At 31.2% G+C, this 18,383-nt stretch overlaps 3 protein-coding genes across 3 annotated transcripts; 1 reads left to right on the forward strand and 2 right to left on the reverse strand.

Annotated features, from left to right (window-relative positions):
• Positions 1–1,104: 1,104 nt before the first annotated feature.
• On the forward strand, positions 1,105–14,197 carry LOC111424384 (sodium-coupled monocarboxylate transporter 1-like). Its single transcript, XM_023057891.2, has 9 exons — positions 1,105–1,384; positions 10,687–10,846; positions 10,906–11,023; positions 11,081–11,148; positions 12,764–12,918; positions 12,974–13,114; positions 13,180–13,398; positions 13,459–13,729; positions 13,781–14,197. The coding sequence occupies exons 1-9, from the start codon at positions 1,182–1,184 to the stop codon at positions 14,171–14,173; spliced, it is 1,728 nt and encodes a 575-aa protein (XP_022913659.2). The 5' UTR covers positions 1,105–1,181; the 3' UTR covers positions 14,174–14,197.
• Positions 5,221–11,586, reverse strand: LOC111424304 (U2 snRNP-associated SURP motif-containing protein-like). Its single transcript, XM_023057804.2, has 3 exons — positions 11,425–11,586; positions 6,324–7,882; positions 5,221–5,969 (listed from the first exon to the last, which is right to left on the reverse strand). The coding sequence occupies exons 2-3, from the start codon at positions 7,817–7,819 to the stop codon at positions 5,291–5,293; spliced, it is 2,175 nt and encodes a 724-aa protein (XP_022913572.1). The 5' UTR covers positions 7,820–7,882; positions 11,425–11,586; the 3' UTR covers positions 5,221–5,290.
• Positions 14,085–18,356, reverse strand: LOC111424336 (putative ATP-dependent RNA helicase Dbp80). Its single transcript, XM_023057839.2, has 7 exons — positions 18,194–18,356; positions 17,928–18,136; positions 17,677–17,872; positions 17,509–17,623; positions 15,010–15,187; positions 14,719–14,956; positions 14,085–14,664 (listed from the first exon to the last, which is right to left on the reverse strand). The coding sequence occupies exons 1-7, from the start codon at positions 18,254–18,256 to the stop codon at positions 14,248–14,250; spliced, it is 1,416 nt and encodes a 471-aa protein (XP_022913607.1). The 5' UTR covers positions 18,257–18,356; the 3' UTR covers positions 14,085–14,247.
• Positions 18,357–18,383: the final 27 nt, after the last annotated feature.

An 18,383-nucleotide genomic window follows, 5' to 3' on the forward strand; every position in this document is an offset into this window, starting at 1 on the left:
ATAGATGCACATTATATACATATACATACATATATTTATAAAGAAATACGAAACCGAAAAAAAATGTTTTCTCTCAGGAAGTAAAGCTCAGGATTCAATGAATTTCAATGAACCATTCGTATAAGAATATATTGGTTGATTGCAGATTGACTTTTTCAACGTATTTTTTTTAAACTTTTTTTCTTATCTGATTGATTGTTTTAAATCTGCCTTAATAAATAACACATGAATTAAATGAAAATAAATGATCTGTCACGGTAAAAAAGAAAATACAAAAAAAATACGTTGCTAAGCGAAATTTCGCTTAATTACGAACGATGTCTCTGTAGTTAAAAAAAAAGATTAATAATAATCGGTGTTATTACCTTTAAGAAATGTGCAGAACATGGTTTTTTTAATAATCTTTTAATCAATACAAATGTTTTGCATCATGGCATCTTGAGAGCGAGCTATTTCCATTTTTTCTTTTTGTTCCACTACATGATTGGTACACTTAATAATAAAAAAATTAAAAAAAAAAACAATCACAAATTGTTTGATACTTATTGTGCATATTATTTCATATTTTTTCTTTTTGAATAAATAGTGTTCCCTTAAAAATAATTTAAAAATTTTTGTTTTTTTATCTTTCATTTTTTTTTGACCTTTTAACACAATAAATTGTATAAAATTGTTCTTTTTTCTTCTAATAATAATAATTATTTATTGCCGCAATGACATATTACTAAGTTACATCAAAAACACTTAACATAGTAACATGTTATCTTGAACATTTATATTAAAGTCATTCAAATCAGTTTCTATTTTTTCCAAAAGTATTTCTAGTTTTTGGAAAAATGTTTGTAAATCACCATTTGGGGATCTCTACGACAGGATGCTCGTCTTTTTATACCTAACAATTTACTTGGTCGAGTGTCCTTTTTATTTTTAAATCGTACGTGTTTAAGAAGAAGAGTATTATAAGCGTCCACACGAGAGCCCCATTTTTCAATTGTCACTAATTCGCCAAGATACTCTATATTTGAAGATAATTGGACCATTTTGCATTTCGACATTGTTATTTGTATTATTTACAGCACGGAGACCTCCTCCTCCATAACTACTTCTTTATTTTTAATTTTTTCATTTTGCGTACAATTCGAGTATAGCTCACCTCATTCATTCACTTTTATTCTAACACAATGGACGATCTTGTCGAACAAACCATCGATAGATATTTTGATGTATTCGATTACATCGTATTCGGTGTTATGCTCATTGTATCGGCTTTAATCGGTGTTTATTTTGCTTTTTTTGCTAAAGTTAAACAAGATACTACTTCAGAATACTTAATGGGGGGAAAAACTATGGGAATTTTTCCAATTTCTATGAGTCTAATAGCCAGGTAAGTTTAATTTCAAAATCACTATTATTATCCTAATATGTACTTCAAATTAAATTTTAAACTATCCATACATTCATTTCAAAAATTGACACTTAAACGTCAAACTGACACTGCAACGTCACATCTGACATTTAATTTGACAGTTCATATTAACCTCTTAATAATCATCACTGCGATTAAATGAATATTGTAAAAACTTGTCATTTTGTGATCTTATTCCTTTACGAATTTTGAATTGGTGACTAATTATTAAATCAACGTTTTGAAAATTCAGTCTTAAACATCAAATCTGACATTTAATCTTGACAATTGACATTAATCTCTTAATAATGGTTGTGATGAAGGTCTTTAGACACATTTAATAAAGAAAAATGCTAGGAATTTTCTTTTTTTTTAAATTTTAACATTTTAGAATGAAATACGAAGCTGTTTGATTTAGTAAAAATTGCATAGAGTTAAAAAAAGCTTTGCAGAGGGCGCAAGGTGTTGAGTACACACTATTATATTCCCATCACACTCAAGGAGGATAATAATAAGCAAATACAGTAAACCCTCGATGTAGTAAACACGCAAGGGGATTGTAAGCCGTTCGTTATAATGAGGTGATCGAAATTTCGATATAACGAATTAATTGGTTATAATTAATAACAATATTAAACAATATATATAAATATATACCTACATAAATAGTGGTAATTACGCTGAAAAATTATCATATGCGTTAATAACAGGTATTTTTATAAAGGTATAGAATTTTAAGTTGGCAACACTTTTTTAACTGGCGGCCATTTTGTCAGCTGTCAAGTGATTTATGTTTAGTTTGGTTTGGCATTTCAACATGAATAGACTGACGCCTCAACAACGCTTCCAAATTGTGCACATTTATTTAGAAAATCATAGTTCTGTTCGAAATATCTGTTCATCAGAGCAATTAATTCCCCATTAACTATGGAACGTTTTCGCACCACGTTTACTCTAAATGATAACACGCATCCACAGAGACGTCGTACAGTGCCTACAGAAGAAATCATTGCTGCTGTAGAGTGTAACGTAGAGGAAGACTCGAACCAATCAATTGGATATGTGTCCATCCACTTTATGGAAGATTTTGCGGAAAGATCTTGGTTTGCGTGCTTACAAAATCCAACTCGTGCAAGAATTGAAGTCACACGATCACATAGCAAGGCGTAGATTCGATGAATGGGCCCAAAACAAGATTGCCGTTGATCCCGATTTTCATAAGCGAATTTTGTTTAGCGATGAAGCTCCCTTTTTTTGTTTGAATGGATACGTCAATAAACAAAACTGCCGCATTTGGAGTGATGGTAATCCTCAAGTGTATGTTGAGGCACCGTTACATCTAGAAAAACTGACTGTTTAGTGTGCTTTATCGGCTGGTGGAATCATTGGTTCGTACTTCTTTAAAAACGATGCTGGTCAGAACGTTACAGTCAACAGGGACCACTATAGAGCCATGATTACTGACTTTTTCGTTCATCAATTGAACAACCACAATGTGCAGGAGCTGCGCTTTCAACAAAAATTCATCTTTGTTTTATCCATTTCAAAGTTTTATACTTCTACTATAAAAAACACGCTTTATAAGTGAAGAGAAATTCAGGGCAATTAAAAAAAATGGGAATATAAGATCCTGGACTTGCAATTCATGTGAAATAAACCTAACCCCAAAAACTTTCTTGATTCTCTTCAAATTTTCGATAGAATAAGCAAATTAATGAAACATGACAGAAAAGATAATCCAGTCATTTAAGAGTAGATATCACAATTGAAATACGATAATAAAATTTTAATCAATGAGTTGAACATGATAAAACAGGAAATTTCTCCAAAATTTATTGAGAATCCAACAGAGGTGGTACCTTCAAAAATAATATCGAATAATGAAACAAACTTGAACGCACCACCACGTGCCACAAAAAAACAAACACCTGTTTCGTTTGAACGAATGAATCCAAAACAGAGCATTGACCTCGAAAAAACAGAAGTAGTCGAGAATGAAACGAATAACAAAAATATTAAGGAAAAATACTCATTTATAGAGGAAACAAGGAAAACTGCATATAAACTTTCATATATATTTGAAATAAATCCACCTCAAAAACATACAGAATTATCGTATTATAGAAAAAATATTGTACATGCAGCATTATTTCATTCATTATATTTATTGTACTGAATACAATCTCGTCTCGCTGTCACTATTCGTAGTAAACGTATTATACCTTATAGTATATTTTTAGTGCATAGTACAATCCATTTCTCTCAGTGCAGTATGCTTATTTGCACGTCTGTGGTTTACAACTATGTACATTTCTACCCACATAGTACAATCTACCCATAGGGCTCTGTTCTTGGACCCTACTTTTTCTGCTATACATAAATGGGTCACATGAATCACATGCTGATTCAATGTATCTCTATGCAGACGACACATCCTTTATTAACTCTTCTACAGACCTAAGCAGCTACAGCAAAGAACTAATGAAACGTTAGAGCAAGCGAAAAAATGGTTTGACTCAAATAGTCTGCAGTTAAATAAGTAAAAAACCAAAATTCTTACGTTTTATACCAAAACATGAACGGATGTTAAGGACGAAACCGTGAAATTTCTAGGCATAACACTTTCTTCGACCTTAGCGTGGAAAGCACATATAATACAAAAGTTGTCAACATCCTTGTATTGCCTAAGAGTGGTGTCAATGGTTTTACGGATCAAAGAAATAAAAAGTGTGTATTTTGCATACTTTCACAGTATAGCAACATCTGGTATTCTTATATGGGGTGCTTCAAACGATATTGAGGTCATCTTTAAAGCACAAAAAAAAGCCGTTAGAATACTTGCAAAATTGGGTCCAAATGAGAGTTGTCGAACGATTTTCAAGGCACTAAAAATACTAACAATACCATCATGTTTTATTCTATCCTGTTTGAATTACATACATACAAAAAAAGAACACGTACCCAAGAACGCAGGTTATGGATGTGACATATTGGTACCACTACATCAAGGTCTATAGAACATAAGGTTACCCAATACCGATTCTCCTCCTCTGAGAGGCAAGGTGGGTTAGTGACGTAGCTGGTTCTATGAACAACACAACACGATGCGAGGTTTAAATATTTTATATAGACTGTACCACAGTATAGGCACGTATAGGCTATCTTTTATTCTGACTGTATCGAACCAGTGACGTCAACCTGCGGGGTAATAATCGATACTACAGAGGCATAGGGAATTAGGTAACCTTATGTTCTATAAACCTTGCCACTACATAGACTTTCAAAGTCACAAAATAACTTCCATTATCAATCAGTTAAACTGTACAATGTACTCTTACCAAAATTAAAAGCTTTGAACACTGAAAAGTTCAAAAAATAATGAAAGGAAAATGTTGCAAGGAGACTTGTGGTTACGAATTTGTGCCATAAGCGAAAACCACGGATCTAACTTGTGATGAGATATTATACATTTAGTACTTGCTCGAAGTATCTGAAGAGATTAACCACAGCAACAGACTCCATCAATCAATAATAGAATCAAGAATCGGGCAAGAAATGATGAGGTTCCTCAAAATACCTAGACAGCGTGTAAAAATCTTTTCTTATCTACTGCCAATGAAGAAAACTGGACTTCCTAGATGTACTAAAAGATACTTTTGAAATAAATATTGTACACGAAAAGAACACAATAACAGCCATCATTTTAAATTCTACAATAAGCATAATATAATGGACAAGTCAAAAAGACTTCTTCCCGCACCTCAACTTCCTATAAAAATCGTTTTGTTAAACTGGAATATTGAGCAAAACGCTACTTGTACCTACAATATATTTTTTATATTTAACTTCATAACTCAAAATATTAACAATAACCGCAAACATTTTTTACTTTTTATATCTTTGATATCTCTCCTTTCGATCTTTTCGCCCAAACTTCTTCTTTTTACTTTCCTTTTTATCTTCATCCGAAGAGAAACTATCGGAACTAATCGGACTCAACCTCCGTTTATACTCAACATTTTTATTTTTCTCCAAAAGTTCCTTACGATACAAATTTACATCCTCTTCCAAATTCTTCCCTTTCCTCCGCTTTCTTTTCCCACTTTCCAATTCATCTTGATATTGCATCACCATCACCTCAATCCTACGTAAATTTCCCCGTTCCTCTTCCGTAATCTGATTCAATTGACTTTTTAATTCTTTCATTTGCCGTTCAAGTTCCATATTATAAATCTGTTTCGTTGACATGGCTTGAGCTTCAATGTCTTGAGGGTCAACACTTTCCCATTTCGATTGAACGAAATCCGATTGATTCGGTTGCGAATTTCGTTTTGCAATTGCCGTTGGAAGAATGGTCACGTCCGCGCTTATTGCTAAGTCGGTTTTAATTTCGTTTTTTAAAAGGGATCGTTTAATTAAATTTTGACCATCTAATGGTTCGTCATTTTCGGAATCATCGTTTACATCGATTTCTATCGTTTTTATAAATAATTTTTCGAGACGTCGTAAAAATTCGTTTGGATAAATTTTCCAAATATTCCAAGAATGAATTACTTTTAAAATTCTAAAACAATAAAAATAATTGAAATCTATTATACGAGTTATTAATTAAGAAAAATAGTTTTATAGATTATTAATGTACTAGTTACTAGTTTCGGCAGTAATAGGCCATCATCAGAGACAACGTTAAATGTCTGATGATATCTTAATCTATTACTGTGTGATCAGTGTGATCACATCAGGGATGTATTGAATGGGAGCACATGCTGGGTCGAACGGGAGAGGAGAGAGACTGGATGGCGATATTATATATAACATTTGACATAGTCTCTGATAATGGCCGAGTACCGAAACTAGTAACACTAAAGTAACAATAAAGACAAGTTCAAGTACATTAATAGTGTATAAAGTGATTTACCTATTTTTGAAATCATCTTTATCTTTATCATATTTTAACGCATCACAGGATTTTTCTAAATTTTCAAAAATCTTTTTAAGATGTCTCCGAAATTCATTAATATAAGTCATTTTTCCACCTCCACCTTTTTTAATGTAGGAATTATATAAAACGTCGGAAATTAAATAAAGCCTAGCAATCTTTTTGAGAGGATTCGTGGCGGCATTTTCGAAAGATTCCGCGATTAAGATCGAAATATCTTTAGCCGCAATTTCGTGGTTGATACAAAAAATCATCGTTTCTCCTATTTTAATCCTTGACGAGTTCAAATTTTGAATATAATTAATCAAACGATTTCTTTGTGCTTGCGATAACGTTTTTTTGTCGTCTTTTTCATTTTTAACTAAATTATCGGGCATTCCTAAACTGTAATTAGGCGTTATTGGGGGTATCCACACACTGCCGTTTTTAAACATACGAAACTCTTTGTTTGACCATTCATAAACGCTTTCGCCGTTCAAAACTGAATAAAGTTTCCATCTATAATAAATATGATTCGGCGATTTATTGTCAAACAAAAACTGGAACATTGAATTATTAATTTCTTTATTCATAATCATCGCTTCAAATAACGGACCTTCTTTAACGACGAATTCGACCATCCGATGAATTGTGGCTAAAAACTTTTTATCTAAAGGAATTGTAACTGTTACATAAGCATCTTTTAAAACATCATCAATGTTTTCTTTATTTCTTAAAATATCTGATTTAATGTGTGCATTAAAAGGTAATCCAGTTTGAGGGGGTGGTAAAAGTAATTTTAATAATTCAGGTGGGATATATACAGGGTGTTGTGGTAACTCAACAGGTTTAGCCCAACCAACGCGCATATCATCACGATTCTTTAAACACTCCAACGCTCTCTCACCATCTTTTCTACTCATATACGCTACAAATCCAACGTTGGATCGACCACGTTCTTCATTTCTAGGCCACATTATTTTAACGCTCGCTAATGGCCCGTAAACGCCAAAAATCTTCATTAAATCTTGCTCTGTTATATTAACATTAATGTTTGCAACGAAAAGATTCGTCGTTGATACATCATCAGATTCAAAACAAACTAAATTCTGTGTAGATGATTCATTTCTTATTTTTAAGCGTTCATCTCTTTCAATATGTCTTTGACGTAATTCTTCTTTTAAAAGTTCCAAGTTTGATTTTGGTTTACCAGATTTTATGCGTTCATTTCGAGTATCTCTTAACAAAGTCGCACATTCAATCGCTTTCTTTATCGTCTCTTGATTCCCGTGGTGTCTTAATACAGGTTTTGGATTGTAAATTTTACCTTTGTCGTGTTCGTTTTCTTTATCTTTTGCGTATAAAATTCCCGATTTGACAAAAAGCTTATTTGGGGGGGTTGAATTGTCTTGAAATGTTTGGATAAATTCTTGAAAAGCGTAAGCTGTCGCTTCTTGTTCTTCTCGTTGTTTCCTTTCTAAATCACGTTTAGACATTTTCTTTAATTGAGGTTTTTGTTAATTGTGTTTTATTGTTACTATGGAAATATAAAATTACTTCTGGAAATAAAAATCATATATTATGGTAAAATTGTTTTCTACGTTATCAACATTTTTAGTTATTTTTAAGTCAACTGTCAAATATGCAAAGTTGGTAGTACTTTCCATGGACAGTACTATCTAACAAGACGGATACTTTTATTGACCAAAAACTAGAACTAACACTAGACCTAGACCGATTAGTTTCCATAAATCCCGTTATTATGGTACTTTAAATAGAACTCTGCACATTTTACAGCTATCAAGTTAACATTATCAAATTAGAAATATCGTATCTCAGGAACTAATTGAGATATCGGAATGAAATAAGAAGCAATTTATACCAAATTTAATCTAGTTTTATTGTGCCATAAATAATTTCTTAGTTTCCATAAATTCCGTTATTATGGTACTTTAAATAGAACTCTGCACATTTTACAGCTATCAAGTTAACATTATCAAATTAGAAATATCGTATCTCAAGAACTGATTGAGATATTGGAATGAAATAAGAAGCAATTTATACCAAATCTGATCTAGTTTTATTGTGCCATAAATAATTTCTTAGTTTCCATAAATCCCGTTATTATGGTACTTTAAATAGAACTCTGCACATTTTACAGGTATCAAGTGAACATTATCAAAGTAGAAAAATCGTATCTCAGGAACTAATTGAGATATCGGAATGAAATAAGAAGCAATTTATACCAAATCTGATCTAGTTTTATTGTGCCATAAATAATTTCTTAGTTTCCATAAATCCCGTTATTATGGTACTTTAAATAGAACTCTGCACATTTTACAGGTATCAAGTGAACATTATCAAAGTAGAAAAATCGTATCTCAGGAACTAATTGAGATATCGGAATGAAATAAGAAGCAATTTATACCAAATTTAATCTAGTTTTATTGTGCCATAAATAATTTCTTAGTTTCCATAAATTCCGTTATTATGGTACTTTAAATAGAACTCTGCACATTTTACAGCTATCAAGTTAACATTATCAAACTAGAAATATCGTATCTCAAGAACTGATTGAGATATCGGAATGAAATAAGAAGCAATTTATGCCAAATTTGATCTAGTTTTATTGTGCCATAAATAATTTCTTAGTTTCCATAAATCCCGTTATTATGGTACTTTAAATAGAACTCTGCAGATTTTACAGCTATCAAGTTAACATTATCAAATTAGAAATATCGTATCTCAAGAACTGATTGAGATATCGGAATGAAATAAGAAGCAATTTATACCAAATTTGATCTAGTTTTATTGTGCCATAAATAATTTCTTAGTTTCCATAAATCCCGTTATTATGGTACTTTAAATAGAACTCTGCACATTTTACAGCTATCAAGTTAATATTATCAAACTAGAAATATCGTATCTCAGGAACTAATTGAGATATCGGAATGAAATAAGAAGCAATTTATACCAAATCTGATCTAGTTTTATTGTGCCATAAATAATTTCTTAGTTTCCATAAATCCCGTTATTATGGTACTTTAAATAGAACTCTGCACATTTTACAGGTATCAAGTGAACATTATCAAAGTAGAAAAATCGTATCTCAGGAACTAATTGAGATATCGGAATGAAATAAGAAGCAATTTATACCAAATCTGATCTAGTTTTATTGTGCCATAAATAATTTCTTAGTTTCCATAAATCCCGTTATTATGGTACTTTAAATAGAACTCTGCACATTTTACAGGTATCAAGTGAACATTATCAAAGTAGAAAAATCGTATCTCAGGAACTAATTGAGATATCGGAATGAAATAAGAAGCAATTTATACCAAATTTAATCGAGTTTTATTGTGCCATAAATAATTTCTTAGTTTCCATAAATTCCGTTATTATGGTACTTTAAATAGAACTCTGCACATTTTACAGCTATCAAGTTAACATTATCAAACTAGAAATATCGTATCTCAAGAGCTGATTGAGATATCGGAATGAAATAAGAAGCAATTTATACCAAATTTAATCTAGTTTTATTGTGCCATAAATAATTTCTTAGTTTTCATAAATCCCGTTATTATGGCACTTTAAACAGAACTCTGCACATTTTACAGCTATCAAGTTAACATTATCAAATTAGAAACATCATATCTCAGGAATTAATTGAGATATCGGAATAAAATAAGAAGCAATTTATACCAAATTTTATCGTTTTATTGTGCCATAAATAATTTCTTAGTTTCCATAAATTCCGTTATTATGGTACTTTAAATAGAACTCTGCACATTTTACAGCTATCAAGTTAACATTATCAAATTAGAAATATCGTATCTCAAGAACTACTTAATTGAGATATCGGAGTGAAATAAAAAGCAATTTAAAGCAAATTTGTTCTAGTTTTGTTGTGTCATAAATGATTTCTTAGTTTCCATATACCTCTCGGTTATGGTGGTTTGAATACAATTCAGCATTTTTAATTATTAAGGTTGTTTTCATAAACATTTTTTATTGCGCAGTAACTTTTCTTTTAAAAACAGAACTTTTTATTCCTGTTTCTAGTTATAGGTCTAGTGTTAGTTCTAGTGACAGTGCTAGATAACGCTAGGTTGTATTGAACCAAAGTCGTTTTGAAGCATTTGCTATTACAAAGTGCAAAAAAAAGTAGACTCCCCAAGCATGACGTCACAATCGGGCCATCGAGCTGTGGGATGCAGCAATCCTTTTAGATTTTACCCTTTCATAATTTACACAAAATTGCAATTTTTAAATAAAAACTTTGATGTTGTCTTACCAAATAGCTTAATTATTTATAGGTTATTATTAAACAAAAACCTTTTATTTTAAAAACAAATGTTTTTAGTTACATATCAGGAATAAGTATGTTAGGAATACCAGCAGAAATTTACACCTACGGGACCCAATTTTGGATGATAATTACATCAGAAGGTTTAGTATCCATAACAATGGCAGTTGCATATCTTCCTGTTTTTTACAAATTGCAAATTACCTCGAGTTATGAAGTAAGTACCACAGATTAAGAACTTAATCATTCAATTAGATTTTTTTTGCATTTTTATAGTACTTAAATCTAAGGTTTAATCAAACAGTAAGATTATTAGGATCAACTTTATTTCTTCTCAAGATGCTCCTTTACATACCAATAGTGATATATGTGCCTGCACTGGCTTTTAGCCAAGGTAAGATAATAAAAGCTTATAGAACCCAAATTTCTTCGATTTTTTTCTAATTTTTAGTAACGGGTATTCACTTGCACCTTGTAACACCAGTTGTATGCATCGTTTGCATTTTTTACACAACATTGGTAAGTAAAAAACCCATCAAATTCTAGCGCTATTCATGTTTACCACAAAACTGTTAAACTGACACACAATGCTACTGACGAAATAACGAATATCGTATGGAGTTACATCTAAAACGGGACCGACGAGTATCAATACAATTAACGAAGCAAGAAGGGGGCCCTCGTTTACTAACGACGGCGAAATAACAAGCACTGACGGTATGAATACTGACATAATTAACGATAACGCTAACAGAAGCATTAGGGCTTGATCGTCCATATCGTCTTGCTGATTACCTGCATCTTGTTGTCCTTCGATTTCCATTGTCGGAGATGACCATAAATGTTTAAATTTTTCGTACATTTCGGCATGCCTGTGTACTGTGAATTTTGATCGAGCATTTAACTAGTAGACACTAAAATTTTGAATCGTTGACGTTTGATTTGTTTTTATAAAGTGACGTTTGTGTTTTTGTTTTAATTGATTAGTAGGCGGCGTATAAGTTTTAAAGTTGGCAAAATTTATTTATTCAAAAATTAAGAATTCTACAATAAACAAAGGTAATATAAATAATAAAATATATGAATAAAATAAATACTTAAAATTTGTTTTAATATCTTCACAAAAGTAGGAATGTAGTTTGTTTTTGGTGGTTGTTAAAAGATGGCGCTACGCGAAGCGCTTACAAATTTATTATGCTAATAAATACAATTTTTGCAATTGCTCAACAAAAATGTTTTTTTTTAATAATAGATATCAAAATATCATTTCAATACCTACAAGATGAAAAAATTACTTCAGTTTGGTTATTATGTTATTAAACAAATCGTAGATGTTTCTATTCATAGATGGCGATATGTGACGAGAAAATACGTTTATAAAAATCAATTTAATAAATTTCTTAATAAAAATACACTAAATTAATTAAGAAAACTTAATTAAGTCAAATAAATAAAGTATTTGAATTTGCATCAATTCTTGTATTGGATATCCTATACTTTTCGTTATGGTCAAATTCAAATGAAATTTTCCAAATGTCAAATTTGACATTTAAATTTTTCATCTATTAAATACATTAAAGTGAAGTGCCCGAAATTTGTGGCCATGGTACGCCAAAAATGGATTCCTTTAAGCACGCGAGGTTGGGACAGTCACAAACAATATGACTTACCATCTCGTCTTCCATTTCACATCCTCTACAAAGGGGTGTGTTCGCCAGCTTCATGTAGAACATATGCTTATGTAACCTGATGTCTCTGGTCAGGAAGTGAGTGAGGAACCTCAAGTCACTTTCTGATTTTCCCAGGAACTGAGTTGATCTCTTCTGGTCAAGGTAGAGCAGAGTTTTCTTTGCAAAGACACCTACTGCAATCTCATCCCATCTATCATGATCACATTAGTTGCTATATTTATAGCAGTTATTTCGTTATTTCCTCATGGAGCCATAGTTTGGTGCTCAGCACTAAAACGTGCATACAAGGCTAGATTTTTGCACCAATTGCAATTGTTCAGCTAAAACTTGATTTTGTGGTTGAATCAGAAGATTGTTAATATCAGAGTATAAAGGACAATATAATTAACTTGAATGCATTAATTTAATTATTTTAAATACATTAATGAAGATATTGATTTTAGGGTGGATTGAAAGCAGTAGTATGGACAGATACAGTTCAAACATTAGTTATGTTTTGTGCTTTGGTATGCGTAGCAGGAATGGGAACAATAAACGCTGGAGGATTCACAAAAGTATGGAATACAAATAACGAAGGAGGTCGAATCGATTTTTTTAAGTAATAAAAAGTATAAAAAAAGTAGTTTCAAAATCAAATTTTTTGTTTTACACAGTTTTAATTGGGATCCAACAATAAGACATACATTTTGGACCGTTTCAATCGGGAATTACTTTGGTTGGTTAGCTTCTTGTTCTATAAACCAAGCAATGGTACAAAGATGTCTTGCAATGCCCACATTAAGAAAGGCCAACATGTAAATTAATTAATCAAGTCTTTTATTTTTTTATTTATTATTTTAATTTGTTGTGATAATTGTAGAACCGTAGGTATATTAGTCGTTGGAATAATGGCGTTAGTTTCAATGTGTTGTTTTATGGGGTTACTTATTTACGCTACTTACCATAAATGCGATCCAATAACTCGAGGTGCTATTACAAAATCAGATCAATTGTTACCATATTTTGTTATGCATATAGCTGGGTCTATGCCTGGATTACCTGGTTTATTTGTAAGTGGAGTTTTTAGTGCTGCCTTAAGGTAATTTATAAATATCTTTTTGTTTTATATCATAACTTTATTTGTTGAACTTTGTTTTAGTTCAATGTCAACAGGTTTAAATTCAATGACTGGGGTAATATTTGAAGATTTAATAAAACCGAACGTTAAAAAACCTCTTTCGGAAGCTTACGCGAGTTTGTTAATGAAAACAATTGTTGTTATCATAGGAACGATATGTGTTGGTCTAGTTTTTGTGGTTGAAAAAATGGGTGCTTTAATTCAAGCTTCGGGTAGTTTAGCAGCTATAACAGCTGGGCCTTTATTGGGGATATTTACTTTAGGAATGTTTTTTCCATTTGTAAATCATTGGGTAAAAATTTGAAATAAAAATATATCTTTTTTTGAATTCTTTTTTGTTTAGGGTGCTTTAAGTGGAGGATTAGTTAGCGGTGGATTAATAGCGTGGATTTCAATTGGAACTCAAATGCAAATGGCAAAAAATCTGATACAATTTCCTCAAAAGCCGGTTTCTGTAGAAGGATGCAATCCAAATTGGGTTATGGAATATTTAAGTTTAACCTTACATCCGGATGCGAAACCAAAATTGGATCCGCCGTTTTTTCTTTATAGAATATCGTATATGTATTATACAGCTTTAGGTTGTATAACCGCAATAACAATAGGAATTATTGTTAGTTTATTAACAGGGGGAAATAAAAATAAAATTGTAGATAAAAATTTATTCTCACCTGTAATTCATAGATTTATAAAAGGCAATGTACTAAATAATGAAATTAAGTTAAATGAATTATAAGAAAAAGAAATCAAATGTTTTAATTATTTTCCAAAAAGGTACAGAAAATCCTAACACTAATTAAAATAAATCTTTTATGCGCCTATTTTTTCAATTTCATCGGAATCATCAGCGTTTAAATATTTTATTTTTCGACCAAAATGTTTTTCGAAAGTTTGACATATTTCCATAGCCTCAGAAGAATCAACTAAATTTATCGCGATACCGTGTTTACCAAATCTCCCAGTACGACCAATTCTATGTAAATAAGTTTCACAATCGGGTTGCCCATTTCCATCAAGAGGCAAATCAAAATTAACAACAATGGTAACTTGTTCAACATCTATTCCTCTCGACAAAACGTTCGTTGTTATCAAAACTTTTTCTGTACCGTTTCTGAATCGATCTAAAACGTGTATTCGCTGCTCTACGCTCAATTCCCCAGTTAAAATAGCCACTGCGTGACCATCTTTAGACATTTTTTCAGCTAACCAATTCGCAGTTCTTCTTGTCTACGGAAATAATTAAAAATAATTTGTTAAAAAAACGACGACATAATCATTTACATGGCAAAAAATAATCGCCTGACCAACTCCAACTGTCCCATAAATGTTTGTAACAGCATTATATTTTTCTTGTTGACTTGCGCATTTAACATAATATTGTTTAATATTATCTAAACTTTCTTCTTCGCGTTTTAGCCGAATTATTATTGGATTTTTAACAATTATTTCTGCAAAATCCATAATTTTCTGATTGTATGTTGCAGAGAAAAACATCATTTGACATGTTTGACTTAAACATCTAAAATTAAAAAAGTTAAAAACTAAAGGTGAAACTACAACGATAAATCTTGCTTATGAATACGGATGCATTGATCTTGATGACCTTGAGTATCAATCATAACATCGGCTTCATCTAACACAAAAACGGTGATTTTACTCAAATCGAAAACGCGAAACTTCAAAGCCCAATCTAATACTTTTCCAGGAGTACCAATAACAACTTGTTCTGTTAATTTTGATCCCCTAGGCACTAAAAAAGCACAATAACCAATTAATTAATGCATTAAAAATTCATTAAAAGCTGTGGTTGTAAAATAACGGAAAAAGATTAAAATATCTTAAGAATTAAAAAAGATTAATTTATTAAGATTTAACAATAAAAATTCTAGAAAATCTATTTTATGGAGAATTATTTCTAAACTTTCAGATATTATTAAGCAAAGTATCTATTTTTCGATAAAAGTATCTGTTTTGAAAAATCTCTTTTAATTCTTGAGATATAAGTATGTAATGTTCGAATTTTTAAGAAGTTCAGTGTCTTGATAAGTAATAAAAAATGTGGAAAATCAATTTCTCAATTTATAAATAGAACTTTTAGGATTTGTGTGGTGAAGCATTTGCTCTTCATTAAAAGTACCTGTTCTAAAAAATCGTTTATGGTTGTTGAGATACAAGTATGTAATAGAAGAGGAACATCAGAAAGGAATAGAAAGTATACAAAACAAGATATAACTCTCTTAGGCGTAAAGAATGTCTTAACTAATGATCCAAGTCGATTTTCAGAATTTGCTAAACTATGGAAGGATCCAAACCTCTTAACTAATCATGAAGAAACCTCAACATAACTGAGACAACTGAGTCTTCAACAACTTTTTTTTTAATTATGCAAGTCAAAACACCAGAAGCAAATGGAATTTGGTCCAAATTATATAAAATATAGAAAAAGACATGATATTGAAAAACTAAATGTTAATAATGATTAAGATTATTATAACAGATAGAACACGATGAAATTGAACAAAGAAAATAGCAAGAATCTGATCTGATGCACTCGAAAATTCTTATAGATGTTTTGTTACTTAAAAGATTGACTACTAGTACTGACGAAGCCAGTACTTATTACTTAATTCTTTGTGGAAGTCAATAAGAAAGCTTAAAGCTCCAAAAACACATACACCTCCAATTCGAAATAGTGGGTAACAATGGAAATTGGGCTAAGAGCAATCAAGAAAAAGTTAATTTGTTTGCTGAACATCTGAAAGACTGTCTGGTATAAAAATTACTATTAAAAAGACTAAAACCTATCATAGAAGAAAAAGCTCTAATACCAACACATCAATTTGGGTTTCGGAATAAACATGCAACAATAGACCAAGTGCATAGAATAACGAATACTATCGTAACAGCAATGAAAGAAAATAAAGTCTGCTCAGCCGTATTTTTGGATGTTGAACATGCTTTAAATTACAAACTAGACCAAATACCACCATCAACGTATAGCCAACCATTAAAATCGTATCTTTCTGATCAATATTTTAGAGTAAAATACGAAAACGCTTATCAAGGAAGTATGCTTGGCCCAACACTGTACTTACTCTACATATTCGACCTTCCTCAGGTACCAGAAACTTTAACAGCTACATTCGCAGATGACACAGCGATCTTGGCTGTTGCAGAAAATGAAGTAGTTGCAGCAAATAAGTTACAATTGGCCTTAAATTCAATAGAAAACTGGACCAAACAATGGCTAATAAAATTAAATATAAATAAAGGGACTTGATATCAAATTTAGACACCTATATTGGCTTATTGGCAGAAAATTAATGTTATACAGTGTGTGTCAAATGTCTGGAATATAGCCAATAACTTCACCATTTGTGGTTTTAAAGAAAAATATTTCAAATACAAGCATCATTATTAATCGTGGCGCATTTTTTGTCGGTATTTACTTGTTTGTATTGTTTTTTGTTTCGTTGCTATGGCAACTAATATTATTATTTTAAATGGAATGCACTTTTTTGCATACTTTAATAGAGAGATACTAAATTTAGAGATAGTATAGAGATACTAAATAAGTTTAAACTGTCAATTTTTTGACATTTAAAGCTTTTAACGGCGCTATTTCGGCGCCTACTTTGATTGTAATTTGCTGATTTAATCGTTAAGACTAAAGAGACAAAAAAGTACCAATAATGAATAAGCTTTACAACCCATATTTCTTCATGTTAATATTCCATGGCGTTAAAAAGTTGTTATAAAAACATTAAAGGAGTTGTGCATTACATCCCCTTTGAGGGCGCTAGGGAAGTTTAAGGTATGGTTGAAAATAAGGTATTAACCTGTAGTACATACATACAAAATTTCAAATCCTAGTAAAGTTTCCCAATTAAAAACTGAACCACCCTGAATATGGTAACGCCATCTAGCGGGTGGTTTAGTTAAGATAATGATTTAGGGGCGATAAAGTAATTAATATATAACATAGTTATTAGTTACACTTATGTACTATTTTTGTAATTAAAAAAATACGACAAGTTTATAAAACGATTCAATAAAAATAAATTATTTTACCTTCTTCTCCTCTCACAGCAGATTTTAATTCAATTTCTGGACAATATTTAACCATATGGGCAGCAACTTCGCCTGTTTGAACCGCTAGTTCATAAGTAGGTGATAAACACAACACCTAATAAAAAAAAATACTCAAAAAAAAATCATAACATAATCAATTGAATTTACTTGAGGATATCTGAGATCAGGATTAACACGACTTAACATTGCTAAAACGAAAGCTGCTGTTTTTCCTGTGCCTGATTGTGATTGCGCTATAAGATTTTGTGGGGGATCTGTAAGTAATGTAGGTAAAGCAGTTTCTTGAATCTTCGAGGGAGCATTAAACCCCATTTCATAAACTCCTTTTAATAAGTTGGGTTTCCTAAGAATCAAAATTAATAAAACTTAATATATGTGTTAAATTAAAACGTTCTTACAATTCTAATGCTTCAAAAGTTTTAACTGAAAACAGAGGCGAATTGGGGTCTTGCCGTTGTATCTCCAAATCATTTTTATTGTCCACCAAACCTTTTCGAATTAATTTTTGCAAAAAACTAGAATCAGCAAGGCTAGGTTGGTCGGTTTCGTCAGAAGAGACATCACTTTTAGGGAGTTCGTTCGTTTTCGTTATTTCTACGTTGGAGAGCTAAAGCAGATTTTGTAAATGTGAGGTTATGTTTTTCGCGCGAATTAATAAAATCACCTTATTTGCAACTAACTTTTCTTGTTCGTCGACGAAGTTTGCCCAATCTGCTTTTGGAAACATTATTTTGTTGATATTATTAAATTTATTCGAACTTAATCACTCAAATCTAAGCGCCAACCGATACTTCAAAAATTTATTTTAAGGTTATGTTGTATGTGTCAAATTGAAAGGAAAAAATTAAAGTTAT

The sequence above is a fragment of the Onthophagus taurus genome, chromosome 6 (genome assembly GCF_036711975.1).
Source record: "Onthophagus taurus isolate NC chromosome 6, IU_Otau_3.0, whole genome shotgun sequence".
Classification (NCBI taxonomy): Eukaryota; Metazoa; Arthropoda; class Insecta; order Coleoptera; family Scarabaeidae; genus Onthophagus; species Onthophagus taurus.

What these genes read in the sequence shown, in the direction of transcription:
- LOC111424336 (XM_023057839.2), bottom strand. Translation starts at nt 18,256, where the DNA reads ATGTTTCCAAAAGCAGATTGGGCAAACTTCGTCGACGAACAAGAAAAG. An exon ending in CTGATCTCAGATATCCTCAA is followed by an intron (nt 17,624 to 17,676) that starts GTAAATTCAATT and finishes TTTTTTTATTAG; the next exon opens with GTGTTGTGTTTATCACCTAC. An exon ending in CAATGCATCCGTATTCATAA is followed by an intron (nt 14,957 to 15,009) that starts GCAAGATTTATC and finishes TTTTAATTTTAG; the next exon opens with ATGTTTAAGTCAAACATGTC.
- LOC111424384 (XM_023057891.2), top strand. Translation starts at nt 1,182, where the DNA reads ATGGACGATCTTGTCGAACAAACCATCGATAGATATTTTGATGTATTC. An exon ending in TCTATGAGTCTAATAGCCAG is followed by an intron (nt 1,385 to 10,686) that starts GTAAGTTTAATT and finishes AAATGTTTTTAG; the next exon opens with TTACATATCAGGAATAAGTA. An exon ending in TGCACTGGCTTTTAGCCAAG is followed by an intron (nt 11,024 to 11,080) that starts GTAAGATAATAA and finishes TCTAATTTTTAG; the next exon opens with TAACGGGTATTCACTTGCAC.
- LOC111424304 (XM_023057804.2), bottom strand. Translation starts at nt 7,819, where the DNA reads ATGTCTAAACGTGATTTAGAAAGGAAACAACGAGAAGAACAAGAAGCG. An exon ending in AAAGATGATTTCAAAAATAG is followed by an intron (nt 5,970 to 6,323) that starts GTAAATCACTTT and finishes TTATTGTTTTAG; the next exon opens with AATTTTAAAAGTAATTCATT.